Source organism: Lycium ferocissimum, chromosome 4 (assembly GCF_029784015.1).
Source record: "Lycium ferocissimum isolate CSIRO_LF1 chromosome 4, AGI_CSIRO_Lferr_CH_V1, whole genome shotgun sequence".
Taxonomy (NCBI): domain Eukaryota; kingdom Viridiplantae; phylum Streptophyta; class Magnoliopsida; order Solanales; family Solanaceae; genus Lycium; species Lycium ferocissimum.
The window spans coordinates 34,601,860-34,619,681 of NC_081345.1; the positions used below are offsets into that span (position 1 = coordinate 34,601,860).

The window sequence follows — 17,822 nt, forward strand, 5'->3', positions numbered from 1 at the left end:
AGGACCAAAAAAATTCTCAAGTTTCTCATTTCAACTTCTTTTAGTAGATAATCTATTTCTTTTGAAAACTCTTCAAGAGTTTCAATAATTCTCAAGTCATCAACTTGCACTAACAATATGACAGATTTTGATTTCCACAAAGACATAGGGATAAATAGACCCGTAGTCATTAAACATTCGTTAAGGTGATTAAATTACATTCACCTTTCTTGACTTAATTCATATAAGAATAATGAACATAACGTCTAGAACTTGTATATGCTTCAGGCATTCAAAATTCTTCAAGAATTTTCATATAAATTTTGTCAAGTGACAATATCCATTAATATTTAAAAGAGTGGCATTTTCTGTTGTCTGGATTGCAAGTCCAATAAGCTTGAAGCTTACCAAAATGCATCATTTCACTTGGTAATAATGTTTATGTTGGCATGCTTTATAGACATATATTTAGATCCTCACAATTTTTTTATAATATTGCGTCATATTGTCCCAAAGATATCGTCGACGATATATCATTTGTATCGATTCACAATGTGACATAACTTATACATAACTTATTGAGATTTCATCACTTTCATTATTTTAGGTACCTAAACCTCTCATTAGGTTTCATGAAGTGTTATGTCGTATGCTTTTCAAGAGCACATTGCCTCCTTATTATGACCATTTTGATCATTTGCTCCTCTCCATTTTTAAGGGTTACTTCATTTGGAACCGATTTATCTACCATGCTTCATGCATGTTGTATACTTTGTCCTTCAGGGACATTAATATTAATAGGAGCATTTTGCAGCTGAAATATGAAACTAGTTTTGCACCAAAGAATGCTTCTAGCATTTAACTTGAATTACCTTTTTGAATGAGGATCATTTTAATGGTAATTCAAGACATATTTCCAAGCTACTTATTCTCTCCCCCTTATGTTAGAAATACTAACATATATTTCATATCCTCTTTAGAGGAATCCATCTTTGTGCATCATGGTAGATTAATCAATCATATACCACACATAAAAATTGTTAGATGGAAATATCTGGTTCCTGACCTTGAACCAATCGTGGGGGGAGAATTTATCATAATTCTTTGGTCTGAAGCATATAAATGTTGTTGTATGCAATATATCATATTTCAGATCGACACATGAAGCTTTGTTATCATAAGCAATGGTTTAGCTATTTAGTGGAGGCATTTAACGCCAAACCAACTTGGATATAAACCAGCACTATCAAGATGGATTGTCTTGATTACATAATCTGAAAATTGTGCTTTCTACTCAATCATTTTGAGCAAGTAACTTTGCATATGTCAAACTGCAGGTTGACGATAAATGCACATGTTACTGTCTTATCAATGCATCTATTTAAGAAATCATATAACAAGTGAATTGGCCCATATTCACCTTTTATATATTTCCAGAATTTAGGGAATTCAATTCCAATATTGACCAGTATAATCAACTTATCATGAGAACAAGCAACACAATAAATTCTTGAAGAATCTTCTAGTTCTTCAATATGAATACTCAATCTGCACATCATATTTGAATCGGGATGGCCAAATTGCTCATGCCAATCGATAAAATTATTTATAATAGTAAACTTCAAGTTTACCATGCCATGTGCTATTTATTTTAGTAAACTTTTGATTTACTATGACATGAATTCTTTTTTTGTATCAAGAAACTTCTAGTTTACTGTGACATGTGATTTCATCATGCATATATATGTATAGTATAACTGGGGGAATAAAGAGGGTAATCTTTAACATGCATATTTCATACCCACTATGATTTTGAAGATGTTTAATCCTCCCATCATTTATAGCTTTAATTTGATAGCCATTTATCTTAGTAAACTTTGGGTTTACTATAACTTGTATTTCGATCATAACAACTTCATCTAATACAATCTCGAACGAATACCGTAATAGTATATAAGCTCTTCAAGAGTCTTTAATTTACTCTTCAGGAGTTTTTTTTTTCTACAAAGTGGTGGTTAGACCGACTATGTTGTATGGGGCGGAGTGTTGGCAAGCGATTAAGATCTCTCACGTTCAAATAAAAGTTGCCGAGATGAGAATGTTGAGATGGATGTGTGGCTTTAATAAGGATATTCGGGACAAGGTGCGAGTCCATAAAGACAAGATATTTTTTGGGCATGTGAAGAGAGAGACATAGATGCCCCGGTGCGGAGGTGTGAAAGGTTGGCCATGGATGGTTTCGATCGAGGTAGGGGTAGGCCGAAAAAGTATAAAGGTAATTAGACACGACATGGCGCGATTACGATACACGAAGGACATGACCTTAGATAGGAGGGTTTGGAGGACCCGTTTTTGTAGTCTCGTTATCAAATAGTATTATTGCGTATAATTTCTTTGCTCGATTTATGCTATTATCTTGTTATTTCGAATTATCCTATTTTATCTATGTCGCTTTCGTTATTTGCATTTCCATATCGCTTTGAATCTCTTAGCCTTATCCGACCTCTTTTTATGCTTTTTATCGAACCGAGGGTCTTTCGGAAACAGCCGTCCTACCTTGGTGTCATGAGATTTCAAACAAATATTTTTTAGACACTATTGGTGTCATAATCTTCTAGATAAATAATCATCTCTTCTGGAGCCCTTAATTGATTTTGTTCTTTCAAATATATTTTAGATACTGCTGGTATCATAAAAGAAATTTTAATTAAACGCTATTGGTGTCATGAGATAAACAATAATAGAGTTCAAAATTTGCCACTTCGAGAGCAGATTTCAGAGTTTACTACTTCAGGAGTAAATTTCAGTGTTTACTACTTCGGGAGTAAAGTATAGAGTACTTAGAATATTTCTTCTCCATTATTATATTTCTTCTAGAGTTGGGGTGTGGTATTTTCACAACAACAGAAAAAAACACGTATGTATTTATATTCTTTACTAAATATCATCACATTCACTTTAGGGAATGGATCTGTATTTGTAATATTTATCAAAAGTTCTCATTCTTCAGGAATGGAACAAAATCATCTTTACGTGTTCTGAGCATATCATGATAGCTTAATACCTCTTTTAAGATGTTGTTACTTTTGGAGCAAATCAAGGTATCCATATAACGTAGAGTATTTTTCTCTAATATATCTTCAATCATAATCACAACAAATCTATGAAAATATTTATCATTTTTGTTGATTATATGCATAAATAAATCTAGTCGTAACGTGACTTAAAAAAATATTGTCACTTCTGGTGATCACATATTTATTGTAAATTCTCACTCTTAGCCCTTCCACAATACTGTTCTTCAAGAACAAAGTTGAGACATGAACGACCCAGTGAACTAATTAAGTTACTCAGATCCGATAAAAAAAAAACGATACTGTTATTAGCAAAACAAAGTTATCATATATATATGAATGGAAGACTAAACTTTTAGCCAATCACGCAATTATATTACCTTCGTTCTTACTTTGCAAACATTAAAAGAAAATATAACGCAAAAAGAATGCCACTCCTCTGGCTAACGATACAATGATTTTTCTTTCTTTGGATCTTTTTAAAACAAGTGTTTAAAGAAATCAGTATAACATGTCAACCACTGGCATTAGACATAAAGAAGATGAACTATTAGTTTTCATCAATTAATTGATTGTGAAATTGTAATCTTTTCAATATAAACTAACAGCAAGAGTTTGAAAGCATACCAGATCACTCGAAAGTGAAAATAGAACTTATGGCATTGTCATCCATTGACCAATACAAACCAAACATTCGTGAAAGGACTGTCCAGACGTAGTAGCAATATATAACCTTTCAAGATAGTATAGTTTGTATACTTGAATCAGTGTATTGCTATTAAACATCGTTATAGAGACTCGTGCTGATAACATGTTATAAAATAATAAAGCAAGCAAGAACAATATTGTAGACAAAAGGAGAAGAGAGGAATTCTTTTATTTCTCTTATTAGGGATGATATACAATGAAGAGAACATCTCTATTTATAGGAGAAAATTAACTTCGTGCCAAAGTCACAAACCTAAAGTTTCCCCTAAAGATAGGCATCCATAATTAAATAATATTATAACACAACTACAATAGTTTTCTTCAAAATATACTAAACACACAAAATCTCCCTTCTCTCCTAGTTGACATGCCATGTCACATTAAAATTCTATTTTTTTAATAATAAATTTATTTAATCTCATCAAACTCATTTAACTCCATCTATTTAGGCATGACAGGGACTTGAAGTGAGAGTTTTGTATACTAAAGAATTTCATATTAAAAACGTGGTAATATTAATGTTATTTCCTGTGTGAAGAGCGAATCCATGTCTTCGTAATTATTGTAGCGGTTGTGATAAGGTACATTTTCTTGGCATTAGATTATCACTGTTTATGAATGTACACTCTTTGTGTGCTTCTCCTCTCTTCTTCATAGGCAACAAATACATAATGGTTCTATTTGACTGACAAGCATCCGGTGCTTGTCTGAATTGTGTTCATATGTTGTATTCTTGCAGATCATCCTTGTCACACATCCTAGAACTGGTGATCTAACGGAATCTTTGAAGTATATTTATAACTTGTATGTTGAATATGTGGTGAAGAATCCGCTCTACTCCACAGGTCCTCATATTAAGTGAGTGCTTAATCTATACAGGTCCGTTAAACCAATCAATGTGTGCTGGATTTGTTTGTCTTATTACTGCTAGAATATATTATTCTTGCAATAAATTAATTGCATTTTCTGCTTAAATAATGAACTGTTTGATTAAAGTGAGTTTGTTTCTGTAGTTCTTTTTTTTTTTTTAAAAGGGTATAAACCAAGGGTTGGGTTGGTTAAATTGATTTGAGTTGAATGGTTTTGATGAGTTCAATAAATTTATTTTTAAAAAATATAATTTTAATGTGACATGGCATGCCAACTAAGAGAGAAGGAGGGCTTTGTATGTTTAGTATATTTTGAGGAAAATAGTGATAGTTTAGTGATATTCCAGTCCTAAAAGAAACAAAAGTAATATTAATGAGCAATTCTCAAAACATGGGTGACTTTTAGGGAATTTACTCTTGTAGGGCTATATTTGTTGGAAAGTATAATCGCGGGAAAATATGTTTTATTTTTTTATTTTTTATTTTTATTTTATAGCAGGGGCAAATATGACCCTTTTCTATAGATGCAATTACACAAGTATTCTAAAATAGTACTAGTACTATTGTTTGGCCATACAATTACACTGATACTCGTACACATACCGTTCGTAAGGTATAAGTTTTTGTTTAACAATCTGATTCATTATTTCAAATTTTAATTTGAAAAAGAGGATTTGACGTTAGAAAAACAGTTTTAAAGAGTATTAAAAAGTTTTTTCTTCACAAAACTATAGGTTTTTTTTAATTCCAAGTAAAATTCGTGTTTAAATACAAACACAAAACTTTCAAATACTTTTTTCCAACTATAATTTAATTTCAAAAACTCTAATTTTTTTTTTTCGCTTAACATAAAATGTATCTGACGATTTTTTCATGCCTAATTAAGCTTTAATAGGAAAGTTACTCCATATTTGTGTTAGTAAGAGGTAGTAATTTTTCGTTAAAATACTCGAAGCGAAACTCAAATTCTTCACACTTATCGTTATTGAAAAAAAAAAAAAAAAGCAGATTGAATAATACTACTACAACTACTTATATATTAACAATAAAAATTAACCTTTTAATTTAAAATAGTAGTATAAAGTGCAAAGGCGAGAGTATGAGCCTAATAGCTGGCACGTTGGTCTTTATTAATTACCACTTAGCATGTCTCACCAGTTACCACCTTACCGACCATGTGCCAATACAAATTGAAATTGTCAAAAATTAAAATATTGAGAATTAAATAAAATCATGTGACTGTCACTCCATTCTGCAATTTCTCATGATTCAATAGGCAAATTGCGTTTAAATTATGTAACACAATTCATACGACAGTTTCATTACATATTTAATTAAAGAGATAGAAGAATTACTATGAATTTTTGAAACATATTTTGCCCGTAGAATTTTAGTAGCTCAATCGATTGACTATTTGAACTTTCACCTTGTTGATGACGGTTCAATTCCCCGCCTTTTAATTCCCTCCCCTACCCCCAATTTAAAGAAGAAAAAAAATCTTTTGCGCACTATAAAACTAACAGTTCCTATACTTTTATATGACATCTAAATAAATACTAATAACTTTAAACATTTAAACGTTAACAAGATTCGACCTTATCCGAATCCTTACTTTCATTATGTTTTTTTGTGAGTGTTATTCCCTATGCGAATGAACTCGTATCCTCGTAGTTATATTAAATGTTACCAGAATAGTAATAATTCATAAAACCGCATTCTCTTCTTCGCCACAACGTGTTGAACATAAAATAATTATATACTCCCTGTCAAAAGTAATAACTTTATACATTTAAACCTTAACAAGATTCGACCATATCCGAATCCCTACTTAAATAGGCTTTTTGGATTTGATCATATAATGACTCGATCCTACAGCAAGTTAATTAAAACCTTGTTTGCAACCGTGGACTCTACATTGTTGGTGGCACTTGATCTTCTTATATATATTGGAAAATTCTTACATTTATCTTTTGGCCATGAATTAGGTTCAATTTTATTTGTTATATTGTAATAGTTGAAATTTATATGTAATAAAATAATAATAATAATAAGGTACAAATAATTAACTAATATTATAATAGTATAGTCATACTGATGATAGGTTTTGTTTTTATAATGGTAAAATTTAATGATATTACTATGTGACATAGAATGAGCGAAATTTAGTTACATTAAATGAGAAAAGAAAATAGTTTTGTACTGTTAGTACTATTATCGAAAAAATTTAGCAAGTTGTATTATGTAATAGGCTATATAGTTACTTTAATAGAATAGAAAATAATTTTATATCAACATTTAGTGATTATACGTGAAATTAGCAATAAGTCACTAACTTAGATCTACTAATTAGAAATTATCTAACAGAGATAAATTGTCTTGGCCTCATAAACGATATGCTTCTCATACATAGTTTGCCTTAGCTTGTCGTGATATAAAAGAAATATTATAGTTTTTAATATTGTACAAATAAAGTTCAATTACATATTGTGGTAAAAATAATTTCATATGTTTAGTCTTAATTAACGTGAAAAAAATTGGAGACCCACGTGCAAGTCATCACCGTTCCCCTTTATAAATGGACTCCTACATCCCAATTCAACATACCAGGGTGCTTATTAATTCTAAACAAAAATGAAGAGTACTATCTTTTTCCTCTCATTTTTCCTTGTCCATTTTGCCTTTTCTACAGCAAATCCCTCAGAAATCTCTGCAGGTCCTTCACCATCTCCAGTTCTTGACATCAATGGCGATAAAGTCCGAGCTGGTTCGAACTACTTTGTATTACCAGTGATACGAGGAAGAGGGGGCGGGCTTTTCCCATCCAACGTTAAACAAAACAATACTTGTCCTAGGGACATTATCCAAGAGGCCAACGAGGTCCAACAAGGATTGCCTGTGGTTTTCACCCCAGTGGATCCCAAAAAAGGCGTAGTTCGTCTATCCACTGACCTTAATGTCAGGTTCTTTACTCCAACTATTTGTGCAAGAGAGACTATTTGGAAAGTTGGTGAGTATGATGATAAGTTGAAGCAGTACTTTGTGGTTACTGGTGGAGTTGAAGGGAATCCAGGGCCTCAAACTGTGAGCAATTGGTTCAAGATTGAGAAACTTGGATCGGATTATAAGTTTGTGTTCTGTCCAAGTGTGTGCACGTTTTGTAAGGTTATTTGCAAAGATGTTGGTATTTTCATTCAGGATAGTGTTAGGTTTTTGGCTCTCAGTGATACTCATTTAGGGTCATGTTCAAGAAGACTTTCTGATCCAATTTACCTTTCTGTGTTTTCAGTTTTATGGCGTGGTCATTTTCCTCTTATTTAGTTTCTGTTGTAATCTCGGTTGCTTTTCGGTTGGTGATGCAACTTAATTAGCTGTTTGATTTTCCACTCCAATAGTGTTTCTTCGTTCTCTTACACCTTTGTTGTTCCCACTAATGCATTTTTTTGCCCCTACTTATGCACCGCTAGCTTTCTTGAGCGGTTGGTCCATTGGGCTTTTTGCCCCTGCTTATGCACTTTATTACCTGAAGTGCAACTTCTTTCAATCATGCCAAGTTTGAGTCAATTTTTATGCCCAAAAAGATTTTGAAAATGTTGATGCCATGTGACTAATTTGGTGAAAACATTGTGGAGCACAGTATTCAGATTAATTTATTTTGTCTTTCTTTACAAATCAGCTTTGATCATTTTAATCATATATAAGAAACGCTTTATTAATTTGTATTAATGTAATAGCATGATTGTATATAATTAACATATTTAAATCAACATATAGACTGTCCATTTTTTAAAGATCATCTAAATTGATAAGTTGTCAAGAAAGGAAAAATAATGCAATTTTTCCAAAACTGAACATAAGAAATATATTTTAAATTTTAAGAAAAAAGTCATCCGATAGCATACATTTTTTTATGGAAAAATTAAGTTTAGATTTAGAAAAAGTTTGAAACAACATGTTTCACAGAGAATTTAATATTTTCACTCTTGAATGCTATCCTTATTTATAAATCATCTTTACTAATTTCATGTACAATAAATATATCGGATAACCATTTTTTTTTTATTTAAATTATGCATAAAAACAATGGAATTTATATTCTATACAAATCTTTTAAACTTAGAAATGTCTTTTTTTCAATAATTAACACAATATTATGAAACAAAGTCTGTTTGCAAAACACAGAGACATAATGCTATAACATATTGTTTTTAGTCTGATTCAATATGAAAAATAATTTCAAAAGAAAATTAGAAAAGGAAAATGGTTACCTTCGATTATTAGAAAAATGACTTACATTCGTGCCTCTAATTTCGCTAAAATAATAAAAGTTGGAGATAAATCGTTGAAAAAATGGTCATTGCACTAAGAAAATATAATTGGGGATAAATTATGCTCCATATTTATTGCGAAGTGACAAAAAAAAATACGAATTTGGAACAAATAAATTATTATATATGATTATGTAGCAAAAAAGAATTCTTCATTACGCAAATATACTTAAACTACATACACAATCAATGAAATTTAATTTGGAGTATGGAGTTAGTTACCGTTTTATCTTAGAAATTTATCCTTAATTTTTTTAACGTTTCTATTTAAATTACAAAATTCATTTAAATTTTCTTATTTATATCTGAAGTTATTATCTCTTTACATATATAATTATTAAAATATTGAGAATTAAATAAAATCAAATCAATTTATGTGTTAAAAATGTTTCACAGTTCACACTACGGTTTTATTACATATTTAAATAGATAAAAGAATTACTATGAATATTTTAAACATCTTTTACCCAGTTGGAAAAAAGAGTGAAATATGGTAAAACAAAAATAATTAATTTTAAAAGCTTTCTTTCTAATTTAACATTATTTATGTCTAAGTTATTATCTCTCTACATTAAATGTTCAAATCAATTTATGTGTTAATGAAGGAGTTTGTAGTCTTCAAGAAAAATTCTACTAAGAGTGAAATAGGAAAACAATAATTAATTTTGCCTTGAACTCCGATATTTTTTAGAATGATGAGATGGAGGGAGTATATATTAAACTAAAAATTACCAAGATTCGACCTTATCCGAATCCTATCGTACATTATGATTCTTTGCGAGTGTTATTCCCTATGGCTGTGGGAATGAACTTTTATCCTCATATTCAGCTACTATTTATCAAATTAAAACAAGAAATATTAATAATCTCATAAGCAACCGCATGGTCTCTTCTTCGCATTACACAACATGTTGAGTTTTACATCACGGGACTTTGTCCTTTTGTATAACAATTTTGTCTATCATAGATTGTTCAATAAGGGCACAAAATTCAACCAACATTTCTAAAATCTTTTGTCTTTTTAATATAATATGAATAGAAAATTAAATTTAATTCATGTACTAGTTTTTAGGGTAAAATTAGACTCAGTGCACATGATTTCTTATCACAATAGGCTAACTATGTTTGAGAAGCATATGTTTATGAGGCCAAGGATAATTTATCTTTGTTGAAGTAATTCTCAAATAATAGATCTAAATTAGTGAATTTTCCCTAATTTTACGTACGATCACTAAATTTTTAACATGAAATTATTTGTATCCTATTAAAGTAACTAAAATTTATTCACTACATTAATTGTACTTGCTCAATTTTCCCCATAATAATACTAACAATACAAAAATATGTTCTTGTCCCATTTAAAGTAACTAAATTTCACCTGCTATATATATCAGTATACAACAAAATCTACGGGCAGTATGACTACAGTACCATTATAATAATATTAGTAATTATATATTTATTTTATTATTATAGCATGTAAATTTCAATTATTATAATATAATAAAAGATTAATTATATAATCATAATATTATAATGAATAAAGTCCAATTATGTATTGTGGTAAAAATAATTTCATAATTTTAGCTCTAAAGTGAAAAAAACTGGAGACCCACGTGCAAGTCAACACCGCAGCCCTTTATAAATGGACTTTTACGTCCTCAATTCAACACACCAGTCATCAGGAGCTAATTAATTCTAAACAAAAATGAATATCCTTTGCTCTCATTTTGCCTTTTGTATAGTAAATCCCTCAGAAATCTCGGAAGGTCCTTGACCATCTCCAGTCCTTGATATTAACGGCGATAAAGTCCGAGCTGGTTTGAACTACTTCGTATTACCAGTGATACGAGGAAGAGGGGGCGGGTTTTTCCCATCCAACGTTAAACAAAACAATACTTGTCCTAGGGACATTATTCAAGACGCCAACGAGGTCCAACAAGGATTGCCTGTGGTTTTCACCCCAGTGGATCCAAAAAAAGGCGTAGTTCGTCTATCCACTGACCTTAATGTCAGGTTTTTTACTCAAACTATTTGTGCAAGAGAGACTATTTGGAAAGTTGGTGAGTATAATGATAAGTTGAAGCAGTACTTTGTGGTTACTGGTGGAGTTGAAGGGAATCCACGGCCTCAAACTGTGAGCAATTGGTTCAAGATTGAGAAACTTGGGTCGGATTATAAGTTTGTGCTCTGTCCTAGTGTGTGCACGTTTTGTAAGGTTATTTGCAAAGATGTTGGGATTTTCATTCAGGATGGTGTTAGGTTTTTGGCTCTCAGTGACACTCCATTTAGGGTCATGTTCAAGAAGACTTTCTGATCCAATGTACCTTTCTGTGTTTTCAGTTTTATGGCGTGTGGTCATTTTCCTCTAATTTAGTTTCTGTTGTAATCTCGGTTGCTTTTCGGTTTGTGATGCAACTTAATATTAGCTGTTTGATTTTCCGCTCCAATGGTGTTTCTTTGTTCTCTTACCCTTTGCTGTTCCCACTACAGCATTGTTTTATCTGACATTTGCTAAATTCGCGGATGCATTGGGAATTTTAATAATTTTACTACATAATTAAGTTACTTATTACATAACATTTATTTATTTAGAAAATTTACTAATTAAATGTTAGAGGATCAAGCGCTTACCATCGTGCCAAAAGTTATAGCTTATAGCAAGGGTGCACTTTATTTCTTAACTAAGTCCACCAAGCAAGCGTCATTCATGTTCGATCTTGACTCCGACTCGGGCCACCCTAGCCCCCTCATGGGCCTTGCCATAGGAAGGATGTTGGCGTTACCCAATAATCTCCCTCCCAATCCTCACTTTATATCTTAACTAAGCTCACTAGGCAAGCGTCATCCACGTTCGATTTTTACTTCAACCCGAGCCATCCCATCATCCTCGTGGAACTTGCCATAGGCAGGATGTTGGCGTTACCCAACAATCCCTCTCCTAACACCTGCCTCAGGCAACATTTTGCTCTTGGGAATCGAACTTATGACCTTAGCTCTGATATCACTCATTAGGATCAAGCGCTTAATTAGCATTGCGCCAAAAGCTATAGCTTATAGTAAGGGCACAACTTTATTTTTTAACTATGCCCACCAAGCAAGTGTCATTTCGATCGACTCCGATCCGGGCCACCCCGGCCCCCTCGTGGGCCTTGTCATAGGCAGGATGTTGGCATTACCCAACATTAAAATTCAAAACAATACCAAAAGCATAAGTTGCAAGTCTTCTCATGTTAATATGCGATGAAATACACATTTTAAATTGTTGGTCAAAATTTACATGGACTGTATCAATATTTATATAATTAAATCATCTAAAAGATAAATAAGCATAATAATCTATAGTAAAGATGATTCAAAAATATTTCAAGATTCTACCTTTAAAGTTTTTAATATTGAATTTATTGTGATTTCAAAATTATGCGTCCAAATTTAATATTGTTTAAAATTGTAATGAATTCTTACATAATCCTTCCTCCACATAAAAATTAGTGAATTCAAATACTGTAACTGTAAATCAGTTGCCGAATAACTACATCCACTACTGACTTGCAAAAAATGTTAAATTACTTGGCGTAAAACCAAAATATGTAACTCGCTTTATTTTTTTCAAAAAAAAAAAAAAATGGTGAAATTAAACTCGTGACCTTCACTTAAAACTCCAATATTGAGGGTGAGGTGTACCCACTACTCAAGTCTCAAGGAAATATCAGTGAGCCTCTTCCCACATTGACAAAACGAGTGTAATGATATCTAAACAATAGCACCACCACTTCTCTAACAGAGTATGAAATGCGTGCAAAATCGATTGCTTTCAGCTCTCCACGTCTAGCCACGTGGGCGTGAGGTGATACCCAGAAAATGCTGACTATGAATTCCATTGCAAATAATATAATGCGCATTCAGCAATTTATATTGTAAAAATAAAAGAATTAGACAAAACATAAGCGTCCATTTCATACTGTTTCCCTCTCGGTATTCTACTAGCAAATTGGGTGTTAAAAACATTATCCTCGACCCCTTTTTATACCACATTGTTATTACTTGTAATTTTAAATAATATTATCTCTCGGAATGACTTTCTCTAATACGTATGGTTTACAATACATCTACTTTCTTAAAATCACGATCTATGCTCTGCAATATTTTTATACTTAATTTCAACAAATCTAGTAATTGCAAACATCATTCATTTTTGACAGAAAGAGTCATTTTTTTTATGAGGTGGAACCACTTTAACCTCTGTTTCACTAATTTAAATATTAAATAATGAGAATTAAATAAAACCATATGCCTCCATCTCATGATGTCTCTTCGCTCTACCGAACAGGTAAACTAGGAGTCCTATATTTCAAAAGATATCATATAATATAAGTAGTCATCACTAGAGTAATTTTCCAAATTAATAAACCAAAGTTGCATCCAAATGCCAAAAAGAGGTCCTCCACAACATAATTTTTTTTTTCTTTTCATAATGTTATTGTCCTATTTTCTCAATACCCGACCTTTTTCTCTTTCCCATGAATAATTTTCGTAAAATAAAGTTACAGCACTACCAAGACCCATTTGATTTTAAAACAATTAGTTTCAGCTTTTGATGTGTCATGTTAATTATTCTTCAAATAATAAAAGTAACTCTAGTTAAGGTTTATCGAAGCACAAGCAGTAAACAATTTTTTTAAACTTTTTGTCAAAAAATCCCCCAAACACAGATAAAAACCAATGCCAAAAAGTCAAACCCCAACCTCATCGCAGATATGTCGTTCTAACTTCTAACCATATCTTTTAAACGCGTTAAGCCCTTTGACGGGTTGCATTCCATTGCAAAAATGACTACGTACTTAATTACGCATGTATTTGACGAAAGCCGCATTTTGTTCCCTTGGCGCGCGTCGGTGGCAAATTACAAATTCATTCATATTTTAGCATTGAATTGGTCAATATTATTTATACTTCTCTGTCTAAAATTATTTGATGCTTTTCACTTTTCAAGAAACAAACTTTGAAAATTTTGACTAATATTTGAAGACATATTTATTATCAAGTTGACATGAAAAGAATTACTACTATTACTTATAGTAGTACTTTTTGCATAGTTTTATTTAATATCTAATTTTAATTTTAAAATATTAAATTTCTTTTGGCCAATTTAGCTTCGAAAATTAATTTGATTCTCGAAATGAAAAAAAACGATACTTATTTTGAAACAAAGGGAGTATATGAAAAATAAATATTTCCTACGTCCCTATTAATGTGACAGTGTTTTGTTTTATTCAGTCCCAAGAAAAGACACATTTTTATATTTATTAGTACTTAAAAATTTGTTTTTTAAATATTCATTTTATTCTTAGGCATGATTTATAGTCACACAAATATTTATTGCTTTTTTAAAATTATTAATTTCAAAAACCTTCTTTTCTTTTTAAATTATATGCTCAGCAAAACATGATAGTATAAATTGGGACGGAGAAATAAAGCATGGGTGGCTCAACAGATCTCATGACATAAGACAAATCATATTTTGAGGCTCGTAGATTTATTTTATAAAATTTGTACGCTAACAAAAAAATATTTGCTTTCTAAAAAATAAATTAATCAGTTAAGACAAAAATAATGAATTTAAAAAGGAAATAGGGAGAAGAGCAAAAGAATAAAGTGATGGATTATCGGATGTTGAGATCTTGGACTCAAAGCGAAAATTTTGATTTGACTATCATCACAAACAAGAAAACAAATGAACGTACATAACATAATAGTTTAAATTATGAGCATTGACAATGTCAAAAATATTTACACCTTCTGATCAATTTAAACGATAATTGTAGTTTATTCTATTAAGTATCACTCATTGGTGAATATCTAAAATATATTGTAAATAACGTTGAATTACAGTAGAAGAAAAAGGGTGCATGAATGCTTTAATTTTGTGTTCGCGATATTTCAGAGAAGATTGTAAAAAAGTGCATTATGTTGGCGATGCAAATAACTTGATTCCTATATAAAAAGAATAAAATTAAAATTGAAGAGTGAATCAAATACACTAACTAATGAATGAAGAAAATTATCGCATCTTATGAACCTATTGATATAAAATAACCTCAATCAAACAACAACAAAAAAATATTGTAACATTTTTATTCATAAAAATTATTTATATAAATTATATAGTATATAATAATAATAAGTAAGTAAATTTAGGCCCTTCAAACGCTACTAGAAATAGAGTGTTTTGCTACTGACATTAAGTTGGAAATGTGTGTTTTTAGATATGATTTTTTCACCTCATTTCCACCGAACGTGCTCACTGGGAAAACGCATGGTGAGAAATAAGTTCTCATTAAAACGTTCGGAAACATCATAAATTTTTCACGTGAAAATAGTACTATTTCAAGTTTTTCCACCAACATACAATACAAAATATTCACTAAAAAATTTTCAATGAGAAATTAGTGAGAAAATAAATATTTTTTAGTAGTGAAATTTTGGGTCCTAAGACAATGGCTTGACTGACCTATCCTTGGAGCCGCCCGTGAAATAAACAAGTATGGAAATTGGAGATCCACCCGCGTGCAAAAAACATCACCGTATCCCTCTATAAATTGACATCCACTTGCCCATAAGCACTCATATCAACTGCACACTGAAATGTATCTCAATTTTAACGAAGAAAAAATGAACACCCTTTTGCTACTCCTGTCACTTTCAATTATCCCTTTCACATTGTGTGTACCCAACCCCTCAAGACTCTTAGCAGGTTCATCACCATCTCCAGTTCTTGACATCAATGGCGACAAAGTCCAAGCGGGTCCCAACTATTTCATCTTACCAGTGATCCGAGGAAGAGGAGGCGGGCTATACCCATCCAACGTTAAACAAAACAACACTTGTCCTAGAGACATTATTCAAGAGGCCGCCGAGGTCCAAGAAGGATTGCCTGTGGTCTTTACACGTGTCGACGCGAAAAAAGGCGCTGTTAGTTTGTCCACTGATCTAAATGTCAGGTTTTTCACTCCAACTATTTGTGCTAGAGAAACTATTTGGAAACTTGGGCCTTATGATGAAGAGTTGAAGCAGTACTTTGTGGTGACTGGTGGAGTTGAAGGGAACCCGGGTCCACAAACTGTGAGCAATTGGTTCAAGATTGAGAAATTTAAGAAGGATTATAAGTTTGTGTTCTGTCCAAGTGTGTGCAATTTTCGTAAAGTTATTTGCAAAAATGTTGGGATTTTCAGCAAGGATGGAGTCAGGTTTTTGGCTCTCAGTGACACTCCATTTAGAGTCATGTTCAAGAAGACTTTCTGATCCTGCATTTGTAGATCTCCAGTACTTCTATGGTTAATTGGGAGCTTGCAATAATGTTCTGCTCCCTCTGATGAATGTTGCTTGTGTTCAATTCGTTAATTGAACATGGCTTAATCTTTTTCTGTCGAATTGGTGTTAATCTTCCCGCCTTGTCGATCTCTTTTTTTCTTGAAAACACTGTTTATCTTACCATGTTTGCTAGTGTCTCATCTAATCAATAATAACATATTAACATTGCATCAATTTCAAAACAAATTGTGGTTGCCAACATGAATCTTCTCTTTTCATTATTAAACCAAATAATAGAAATAAAAGTTATAATGTCGCGTTTAATCGATAACAATATTATATGAATCGCGTGAATCCTTTCATAATTGAAAGAGAGAGAAGTTTTAGGTAATTCAAACTTGGATATTTGGCGTAGAACTTGATAATTTTACCTTACATACTAGCTCCGTTCACGTTTACTTGTTCACTATGGATTTTGTAAACCCTTAAAAAATAATAAATGAAGTATATATTTTATCATGATAGCCGTATTAATTAATGTATACTCTTAAAAGACTTGGAAGATGATTTGAAATGAGTAATTAATGTTAAGGATAAAACAGAAAAAAAAATATTTTTCTCTTAATATGCTAAAATTGACAAGTAAAAGTGAATATCTATTTTTAGAATAGTAGATAAGTAAAAGTGAACGGAGGGCGTATAACAATTCAGTGGTCAATTTCCTAGAAGATAAAACGAGTGAAGTATTTGGTAAAGTAAGCCTGGTATTTAATAATGTCTAAGAAAAAAAAATCAATTACAAGTAACCCTTCATTTTTCATTTTATCCATAACTAGAATTAGCGAAGGTAATCGAGGATCATGAAATACGATATAGTATGACTGAGTTCTTTGCATACTTCACATTAGAAATATTCATATTGTTTACACGGAAAATCGTTAAGGTTGAATTTGTGTATGTGATTAAGGACACGTGGATCCATAAATTAAGCAAAATAATTACAAAGAAAGCTAAAGGAATTTAAAGTAATAGCCTGAGCCTTGAATAAGCTTTTGAGCTAGAGTTTCTGGGCAAGCGAACAATCAGATCTTAGCTTAGTTGAACAAAGGCAATTAGGAATAAAGAGCAAAATAAGAGTAAGGTAATTCTTGTATATATTTTCAGATGATCCTTACAATGAGATGAACACATCTATTTATACTAGAGCTATGGGGTGCATGATCCACAAATCATGCCTCTTCATTACCAATATTAATGCAAAAGGTAATAAAATGTAATAAAGAAATTTAATGCTATGACAATGAAGGGCAATAATGCACATTTAAGACCGGAGGAAGACTTGGGGCTTCTTGTAACAATTGCACATTGAATGACGTTTGACTGGTGAGTTGTCATGCTTTTCCCGACACTTTGCGGTTCGTACTCCCAGAGTAGTGACTGCATTCTTACTCTTCGGAGCGTCGTTATCTTTTCCCGAGCCCCTCTTACTTCAAATTTGACGTGTAAACCGCCATCGCGTCATCCTTTGATACATCCACTTGGTGTCAACAGATTTT

General features: G+C 31.7%; 2 protein-coding genes and 1 pseudogene across 2 annotated transcripts; all 3 read left to right on the forward strand.

Annotated features, from left to right (window-relative positions):
- The first annotated feature begins 7,216 nt into the window (after nt 1–7,216).
- LOC132052501 (kunitz trypsin inhibitor 5-like) lies at nt 7,217–8,019 on the forward strand (annotated as a pseudogene).
- Nucleotides 8,020–10,732: 2,713 nt separating this feature from the next.
- On the forward strand, nt 10,733–11,405 carry LOC132053977 (kunitz trypsin inhibitor 5-like; the record flags this gene model as incomplete). Its single annotated transcript, XM_059446062.1, has 1 exon — nt 10,733–11,405. A coding segment is annotated over one exon (540 nt), but the record flags the coding sequence as incomplete, so codon positions are not given.
- A 4,103-nt stretch (nt 11,406–15,508) lies between these two features.
- LOC132054630 (kunitz trypsin inhibitor 5-like) lies at nt 15,509–16,261 on the forward strand. The gene has a single exon (XM_059446606.1). It carries the CDS (start codon nt 15,601–15,603, stop codon nt 16,255–16,257), a length of 657 nt encoding a protein of 218 aa, XP_059302589.1. The 5' UTR covers nt 15,509–15,600; the 3' UTR covers nt 16,258–16,261.
- Nucleotides 16,262–17,822: the final 1,561 nt, after the last annotated feature.